The 9,223-nt window shown below is 54.5% G+C and overlaps 1 protein-coding gene across 1 annotated transcript; it reads left to right on the forward strand.

The window, feature by feature from the left end:
* The first annotated feature begins 988 nt into the window (after nt 1-988).
* On the forward strand, nt 989-8,962 carry Atg9b (autophagy related 9B). The gene is made up of 14 exons (XM_020176363.2): nt 989-1,535; nt 1,688-1,731; nt 1,881-1,945; nt 2,176-2,337; nt 3,561-3,702; nt 5,005-5,759; nt 5,948-6,101; nt 6,301-6,480; nt 6,969-7,205; nt 7,362-7,483; nt 7,610-7,706; nt 7,885-8,008; nt 8,096-8,236; nt 8,401-8,962. Exons 1-13 carry the CDS (start codon nt 989-991, stop codon nt 8,221-8,223), a joined length of 2,757 nt encoding a protein of 918 aa, XP_020031952.2. The 3' UTR covers nt 8,224-8,236; nt 8,401-8,962.
* The last annotated feature ends 261 nt before the right edge of the window (nt 8,963-9,223 follow it).

The following is a 9,223-nucleotide window of genomic DNA, read 5'->3' on the forward strand; positions in this document are numbered from 1 at the left end:
CTGACACCTGCTGGCTGAGTAGCATCTCAGGCATGGGCGTCAGTAGGACACCGAGTGAGTGACTCAGGTCCTCAGGAATGGTTAGGCAAGCCACCAGACCAGCCACCTGGGCCTCCTCCTTGGTAAGGTGACAACAAGGAACTCAACTCAGTTGACCCATTCCTGAGAACCCAAATTATCCTTCTAAATCATGGGCCCTTGGCTGCCCTCCTCTGCCAATCTAGTTGTGATACTTCTCAGGGCTCCCCAGAAACTGGATCAGGACTTAGAGGACAGGGTATCAGGGTTCAAGAGGATAAGGAAGGAGACATAATGGATCTTCCAAGGAACCCCACTTCTCAAATCCAAGATAGCTGGCTTTTCTTTCTTTCTTTCTTTTTTTTTTTTTTTTTTGATAGCTGGCTTTTCTTCTTTAACTTCCTTCCTCTTCATGGTTTCCCCTGCCCTGGCTGCAAAGCCAGTCTCCCCTCTTCCCTTCCTTAGCACCCTCAGATGAATAAAACAGGCAGCCTTTTTTTTTTGGTCTTAAAGCATTTCCTTGTTGATTACTATAGAAGATGTGGAGGGAGGAGGGATAAGATTTTAAGAAGTGAAAGGCTTAATATGTTTGTCCCCAGATCCTATAGTGGGATTTTACTTCTTTGCTTGAGTTTAGTTACTGCTCTCTTCTCTAATCCCTTCAAGGTCTAAAGATGGAAACTGTAGGTGTCTCCTCTTGTCCAAATGAACTCTTCAGCCCCAGCCTCCCAAGCTGATGTTCCTCCAGGGCGTGGGATGGGCCTTGATAAGATTGGCCCTAGGTTGCCCTAAAAGGGGTGTGAGTGATCACACAGGTGACTGAGAGCTGGGACGCCTGAGGCTTGCCCAGCTTGAGTCATCTGGTGTTGTTGTCTTGTCTTTGTTGAAGTCCTGTTCAGCTCCACAAACCTCTGTGGGAGCAGCGACAGTCCTGGGTTCCCTTTGACCTCCTGGGAGAAGCTGCAGCCTCATGGTGAGCCGAATGGGGTGGGGGGGGAGCAGGGGGCAGCTGGGGCGGTGGGGAGACCTGGGGCCCAGCTCAGTGCCTCTGCTCCCCATGCCACTGCCTCCTCCTGCTCCTCCTTGTCGGGGGCCTGGGGGAGGGAGGATCTCTGTCTTCTCTCTGTCACCTGCTCCTCATTCAAGAAGCTCCCCCTCTTCACTGTTCCCTCCTGTCCTGGGGTCCCCTTGCCCTGCACTGCAGGGGACAGGGACTTCTCAGTCTCGACACAGTGTCCTCCCTACCCCAGCCACCCCCTCACCTCAGACACAGCCTGCAATGACATCCACCTCTGCTTCCCCTTCTTGGGGATCCCACTCCACCCCATCCCTGGCCTCGGTCACTCCCCCTCCCTCACGTTGGTGCCCCCAGGACCCTCCTGGGCTGCGGATAGGTCCTCTGATCCCTGAGCAGGATTATGACCAACTGGCGGACTGTGACCCTGAGGGATCCCAAGACTCACCCCTCCATGGGGAGGACCAGCAACCCCTGCTTCATGTGCCTGAAGGGCTCCGGGGTGAGTGGGGGTATGTGTGTGGGGAATGGGTGGGGAGCCCTGAAGCTCCAAGGGCTTAGCCCAAGCTGGGCCTCTGGCACAGGCTGAGGGCATGGAAAACTGATCACTCCAGTGACAACGCCAAGTCCTGATGCTGTTCCCTCTGTGTCCAGGCTCCTGGCATCACATCCAGAACCTGGACAGCTTCTTCACCAAGATATCCTTTGTGCTCAGCCTGCCAGAGGTGGCATGGGAGGGCCTCCCTGGAGCTGTTCTTTGTGGAGAGACTATGAGGGTGCTGTCTCTTCAGGAGACTTCAGGAAAGGTCCACTGTGGCTCAGGTTTATTCCTTGATGCATTTGCCACATCTACAGTTACCACCAGCGGAATGGCTTCGCCTGTATCCTGCTAGAGGATGTCTTCCAACTGGGGTGAGAAGCTGATCCTGGCCCCAAGCTCTGTCTCTCCCTCCCACCCCCTTACCCCCTGCGCATCTTGTTTCCTTTGTAGCACCTACTGCCCTAGTCCATCCTGCTCCTTCCCCAGGTAGCCTAGGGCTCTGGAGGGTGAAGGGACAGCCTCGGGCTTATCTGGGGACTGCTGCAGGAACCTGCTTGATACTCAGGCCTGATCACTGCTGTTTGCTGCACCCTCTCCACAGACAATTCATCTTCATTGTCACCTTCACAACCTTCCTCCTTCGCTGTGTCAATTACAATGTTCTCTTTGCCAACCAACCAAATAACCGTACAAGACCTGGGCCATTCCACAGCAAAGTGACCTTGTCAGATGCCATCTTACCCTCAGCCCAGTGTGCAGAGAGGTGAGTGACAGTCTGATAGCCCCCCTCCCTCATATTAAGCTCACAGAAGGTGGGGAGAAGAAAGGAGAAACCCTGTCTTCTTTGGTCTAGATCAGCTCTCAAAGGTTTTGGCCTCAGAACCTAAAAGTATATTAAGTGTATTTAAAGATACACTTCAAATTGGTAGAGAACCCCAAAGAACCTTTGTTTATGAGAATCATATTTATCTTATTAGAAATAAAGGTGAGGAAACTTTTTGGGTGTTTAGAACTCAAGGCTTTACTGCTTGAGCCACACCTAGCCCGTTTTGGTTACTTTTTGGAGATAGGTGTCTCATGAACTATTTGCCCAGGCTGGCCCCCCAAGCAGCTAGTATTGCAGACATGAGCTATCTGTGTCTGGATCTTCCCTCTCTCCCTTATCCTTCCTTTCTTCCCACCTTCCTGGGGTGCTGGGGAGCAAATCCAAGGGCCTCAAGTATGCTAGGCAATTGCAGTACCACTGAGCCACATCTTCCGCCTTTTTTTGTTTTCTTTTTTTTTTTTTTTGACGGCACTGGGTTTTGAACTCAAGGGCTTTCACTTGCGTTCTACCTCTTAAGCAATTCTCCCAGTCCTTTTTTGTGATAGGTTTTTTTTCCGAGATAGGGTCTTGTGATCTCTTTGTCTGAGGCCGGCTTTCAACAGTGATCATCCTAATCTCTGCCTCCAGAGAAGCTAGGATTACAGATGTGAGCCACCAGCCTGGCTATCTTCATCCTTGAGGACAACTTTTTTTTTTTTTTTTTTTTGGTGGGACTGGGGTTTGAACTCAGGGCCTTGAGCTTGCAAAGTTGGTGCTCTATTGCTTGAGTCACACCTCCAGTCCATTTTGCTCTGGTTATTTTGAGATGGTGGTCTCAAGAATTATCTACCTGGGCTAGCTTTGAACCTTGATCCTCTTGATCTCAGCTTCCCGAGTAGCTAGGATTATAGGTGTGACCCATCAGTGCCCAACTCTGAGGAAAACTTTAAATCCTAGGAATGCACAAGCATTGGAAAACTTTGCTGCACATTTGTAGGAGAATGAGAATACAAACTATAGAAAGAATTAGTGTTATTTGTAAGAAGTGTTGACTTTGCAGGCAGTTGACAGCCTCTTTGGGGACCCTACTTTGAGACCCGCTAGTCTTGCCACACTGCTCCTAGCGTCTGTCTCTCTTTCTGTGGGCTTCTTTCCATCACTACCTGTCCAACCCTATGCAGGATCCACGACAGCCCCCTGCTGGTCTTCCTCCTGGTCCTGGCTGCTGGCTTCTGGCTGTTCCAGCTGCTTCGCTCAGTCTGCAACCTCTTCAACTACTGGGACATCCAGGTGTTTTACAGGGAGGCCCTACACATCTCCCCGGTGAGCTGCACAGGCGTGTCTGCTGTGACAGGGTGAACAGAGGATGGGGAAGAAGTGGGGCCATACAGATGGTCCCCAGATAGAAGGACCAGCGGGGGAAGGCAGAAGGAACAAGGCCTTCTGACTCTGCCCTGGTCTCAGAGTAATGTCAGGAGACACGTGACTTAGGAAGCATGGCCCTTACCCCTGTGAAGCTTCCTTCATTTAGATGGGTCATATAAAATGACTTATAGTCACATGCTCCTGGTGAAAACAATGGGTGTTTAGAGGAAGGGCTGTTACCTGGCTTTCTGGAGCAGGAGGCTCAAAAGGTCAGGTCAGGGGCATTCCATGCCTCAGGGGAAAAGTAATGGGCACCTGCAGGTGGTGAGATGTACTTGCCAGCTTACAAGGGAGCCTTCAAGGACCCCTGGCGTGAAAGCTGCTGTGTTGGCCTGGTCACTGTAGTTCTTTCCTCTCCAGCTTGCTCTTGCTTTGTCTTACACTAAGTTGTTAAAAGCAACTTCTGCAGTGTGCTTCCCTGCTCTCCCCGGGAAGTCCTGAGCCTTCCAGAGCCTTCGGAGTTGGAAGGCATCAGGCACAGGTGGGGGGCCAGGAGACCAGTGGAGCAGAGATGAGGGGAGAGTAGAAGCCTGTCTGCTGCTCCTCTGGGGGTGCTGACCCCCTCTTTTTCCTCCTTCCTTCTTTCCCCTCCTCCATTCCTACCAGGAGGAAGGGGAGACACTAGGATGAGCTGGAGAGGGTGGCTCAGAGGGACTAACTGGATTGAGAAGCTGGGTGAATTGCAGCACCCCCCCCCCCCCCCCCCCGTGAGATCTGACTACACCCTCATCCCCACACAGACACTAATTGGAGGTGGGGGGGGGTGGAAGCTTGCCCAGGCATAAGGTGGTCAGAGGTAATGAAAATGCTGGACAAGGGGACAGCCATTCTTTCATGTGTGTGAGTGAGGGGGACTCAGGAAAACCTGTTTCTAAGGAGCTGAGCAGCCAGGTCTAACACCTGAAGTTTACTAAAGAGAAGTCACCAGGAAGCACATGATTAATGGCCACGTGAGTGGCAGCGATGATGAGGAGCAAAGCACTTCAGAAAGGGATGAAAGTTCGAAGTGCTCCTCTTAGCGCTAGCCTTAGGGGAGGACAGAAAGCCAAAAGTGAAGAGGAAGTCCATGACGGCCAGGCTGTAGCTTTGGTCTGGTGAGTTTGTGGCAGTTTGTAGGCAGCCCGGTAGGGGGTGTGGAGGCTGGGCATCACTGTGGAGGGGAATCCAGGTCCTTGGTGCCCATCAGTCCTCTCTCCTCAGGAGGAGCTCAGCTCGGTGCCCTGGGCAGAGGTGCAGTCACGCCTTCTGGAACTGCAGCGGAGCGGAGGATTGTGCGTGCAGCCGCGGCCGCTGACAGAGCTGGATGTCCACCACCGCATCTTGCGCTACACCAACTACCAGGTGGCGCTGGCCAACAAGGGCCTGCTGCCGGCCCGCTGCCCGCTGCCTTGGGGAGGCAGTGCAGCTTTCCTTAGTCGCGGCTTGGCGCTCAACATCGACTTGCTCCTCTTTCGCGGTCCCTTCTCCCTCTTCCGCGGGGGCTGGGAGCTGCCCGACGCCTACAAGCGCAGAGACCAACGGGGCGCCCTCGCTGCGCACTGGGGGCGCACGGTGCTGCTGCTGGCCGCCGTGAACCTGGCGCTGAGTCCGCTGGTGCTGGCCTGGCAGGTGTTGCACGCCTTCTACAGCCACGTGGAGCTGCTGCGGCGCGAGCCCGGCGCGTTCGGGACTCGCCGTTGGTCCCGCCTGGCGCGCTTGCAGCTGCGCCACTTCAACGAGCTGCCGCACGAGCTGCGTGCTCGCCTGGCCCGCGCCTACCGGCCGGCTGCCGCCTTCCTGCGTGCGGCCGAGCCTCCCGCGCCTCTGCGTGCGCTGCTGGCCCGCCAGCTCGTCTTCTTCGCCGGAGCGCTCTTTGCCGCGTTACTGGTGCTCACTGTCTACGACGAGGACGTGCTTGCCGTGGAGCACGTGCTCACCACCATGACAGCGCTCGGGGTCTTGGCCACCGTAGCAAGGTACGACAGCAATTGTCGGGGAGGTGGTGGTGGTGTGTTCCCATCTCTCTGACCTGGGGCTGAGACAGACCCCTTTTCCCTGGAGAGCCCTCCTTACCTTCTCACCACCTGAGCCTCCTAGCCAGCCAGTGTCCTATCTGTAAGTCTTCCTAACCCGTAAACCCCATTCCCTGCCACCTGTCCTCCAGATCTTTCATTCCTGAAGAGCAATGCCAGGGGCGTTCCCCTCAGCTCCTGCTGCAGGCGGCCCTGGCCCACATGCACTACCTCCCGGAGGAGCCTGGCGCGGGCTGCAGGGCCAGCGCCTACTGGCAGATGGCGAAGCTGCTGCAGTACCGAGCGGTGAGGGTCGAGGCCTATATGGGCTGCAGTGGAGGCCGTGCACCAACCGGGTGATTTGTCTGGGAGAAGTTGTGGCCCACACTTGATGGGGCTAACTCCCCAAGAGGTCGACTAGGTTGGAGGTTTCCCTTGGCGAGTGTTCCTGGAGGGGCCCAGATCACTTAGCAACCCCTGCTCAGCCTCACTTCTGCTTCCTCAGGTCTCCCTTCTGGAGGAGCTCCTGTCCCCCCTCCTTACCCCGCTGTTTCTGCTCTTCTGGTTCCGACCTCGTGCTCTGGAGATTATTGACTTTTTTCATCACTTCACCGTGGATGTGGCCGGTGTTGGGGACATCTGTTCCTTCGCCCTTATGGATGTGAAGCGCCATGGCCACCCTCAGGTTAGAGATCTTCCTGATTCTGGAAGGTTGCACTGGGGAGGAGTTTGCTTGCCTCATTTAAAGCAGATTTGGGTTCCAACTTCAGCTCCATTGCTTGCCATCTGTGACCTTCACCAAGTCACTTCACTTCTATGTGCCTTAGTTTCCTCATCTCGTGAGCCAGTGTACAGCTTGCTCTGAGAATGACTTGAGATGCCAGTCTGTCCAGTGCTTTACAGAGTTGCCAGCCCATAGAATCTGCAGTAAATGGGAGCAAAGACCATCAGAGAAACTGATAGAGGGAGCTGGCCAGCAGGTGGGGCTGAGTGGGGATTCGGTCTGCATAGGGGGTAAGGTATATCCCCACACTGGGCACCTATGTCGTGTGGTGATCCTAAGTAAGTCCCTGTTACAGCCTTTTCCTTCACCTGGAACATGGGGCTATACTTCCTGTCCCACCTACCCCATGAGGCTCAGTGTCACCAGCACTAGGACCTTCTTGCTTGCAGTGGCTCTCTGAGGGACAGACCGAGGCCTCATTGTCTCAACGTGCTGAGGACGGAAAGACAGAGCTCTCCTTGATGAGGTTCTCCCTAGCACATCCACAATGGCGCCCTCCAGGGCACAGCTCTAAGTTCCTTGGGCAGCTTCGGGGCCGTGTACAACAAGATGCAGCTGCCTGGGGTGGTACCTCAGCCCGCAGCCCCCCAACCTCGGGGGTGCTCAGTGACTGCACCTCACCTCTGGTGAGTCCTAGGCTTGGCCTCCCTTTTCTTCCCTTCCCACCCTCTGCCTCTCTCCCTCTCTTCCCACTTTGCCTTACCCTCTGTTGCCTTTTTTAAACAGCCTCTTCTCCTTTCTTGTCCTCTTCTGCTTCCTTTGGCTTTCCCTTTTTTGTTCAGCCGGAAGCCTTCCTGGCCAACCTCTTTCTGCCCCCGAGGGACCTGAGCCCCACAGCCCCCTGCCCAGCTGCTGCTACTGCCAGCCTCCTTGCCTCCATTTCCCGCATTGCCCAGGACTCCAGGTGAGTGGTGGAGGCCTGAGATGCAGGGGAGTCTGGCTTGTGGCTGAGGGAATTTGGAAGGGGAGAGGCAGCCTGGCCTTCCTTAGAGGAAGAGACATATCTCGACCTTTTCATTCTGTGTTCCAGTTGTGTGTCCCCAGGAGGCACTGGGGGCCAGAAGCTGGCCCAGCTCCCAGAGCTTGCTTCTGCTGAAATGAGTCTTCATGCCATCTATCTGCACCAGGTGAGTAGAGGGTTGTCGGAAAGAGAGATGTGGGGAGGAAGCAGGGAATAAAATGGACACTGGGAGGGGCGTCAGACACTAAGAAATACCTAACAGGAGTTTCAAGTCCCCTGTACCTAGCACAGGGGCTTGTGCCCCCAGGCAGAAAGAAGCCCCTCATTCCTCTCCCTTCATCTAGCTTCATCAGCAGCAGCAGCAAGAACTGTGGGGGGAGGCTTCAGCCTCCTCCCCATCCAGGCCCTGGTCCAGCCCCTCGCAGCCAGCCTCACCTGAAGAGGAGAAGCCATCTTGGTCAAGTGATGGTGAGGAGGGTAGGGTACAAGGGGCAGGTCCTGGTGGATGGATGCTGGGAATCATGGCATTATTCAACTGATGGCTTTTGTCACCAGGTTCCAGTCCTGCCTCCAGTCCCAGACAGCAGTGGGGAACCCAGAGGGCCCAGGCTCTGTTCCCTAGGGAGTTTCAGGAGACCACAGATCCCCAGAAAGAGCCTGGCCATACCCCTTGCACTGACTGAGAGCACACCTCAGGTCAGTATTGCCTACTTCGGAGTGGAAGGAAGGAACAGGAAATTGGTTTGGAACCAGTCTCAGAGGGATGGGAACATTGGTCAAATTTGGGGAGATGGGAGTGGTCATCTCTAGAACCTAGTCTCCTGGAATGCTTGCCAAGAAAGAGCTCTCTCTTCCCCCAGGTTCCTGGCTTCTCCAGCTGCAGGAGATTGGACAGGATGGCATGGCATGGAAGGACACATGGAGCCATCTTTAGAGCTCCTCCTCCCCACAGATGACAGGTCCAGGATGCTTTAACTGGGCAGGACCTGGGGGGGGGGTCAATGAGGAACTCGCCCCAGGGAACAGATAGGAGACAACTATGGCATCAGGAAACAAGTCTTAGAGATGGTCCCCACACAGAGGGGGCTAAGGATACAGCGCCCCAACTGGCTGTCCTGGCACAGTTGCCTGGGAAGAAGTCCCTGAACATCCTCAAGTTGTCGGGCAGGTCCCAGGCCGAGGCGGTGCTGTGTTAGGGAAGCAGTAAGACACGTGATCTGAAAGCCGGGTTCTTTCTGCTGGCCTCCCCTTCAGGTTCCCATGGGACTGTGTGTGTGTATTGGGGGGGAGGGCTTGAGAGTGGAAACATTAGAAAGGGCTGATGTTTTTGAACTTCAGCACTGCTGTGATGTCTGAGGAAGTGGGTGGAGCACCTCATCCTGTGTGAAATAAGCAGTAAAGATTGCTCATGGCTGTGTTGCACATCTTTGTGGCGGTAGTTTCTGGCATGCCCCACTCCTGGCAGCTGATCGCTGCACCTGCTTTCTCTATCAAGAGCAAAGAGAAATGCCTGTGATTGGCTGTGTTTGTAGGACTCACTGTCACAGAATTGCCACCCCCACATCTGTACAAGCTTAAACACAAAACTTGTTTTTCGTTTTTTCTTTTTTTTAATATAACTAATCCACAGTGGCTGGGTTAGGCATCTCAACATCTGGTACAGTCTCTTATAATAAGTCTTCA

Source organism: Castor canadensis, chromosome 2 (assembly GCF_047511655.1).
Source record: "Castor canadensis chromosome 2, mCasCan1.hap1v2, whole genome shotgun sequence".
In the NCBI taxonomy this organism is placed as follows: Eukaryota; Metazoa; Chordata; class Mammalia; order Rodentia; family Castoridae; genus Castor; species Castor canadensis.

Coding starts and splice junctions, on each gene's coding strand:
- Atg9b (XM_020176363.2), top strand. CDS start 989: ATGGTGAGCCGAATGGGGTGGGGGGGGAGCAGGGGGCAGCTGGGGCGG. Junction 1,946..2,175: donor GAGGATGTCTTCCAACTGGG/GTGAGAAGCTGA, acceptor CCCTCTCCACAG/ACAATTCATCTTCATTGTCA. Junction 6,481..6,968: donor AGCGCCATGGCCACCCTCAG/GTTAGAGATCTT, acceptor TCTTGCTTGCAG/TGGCTCTCTGAGGGACAGAC.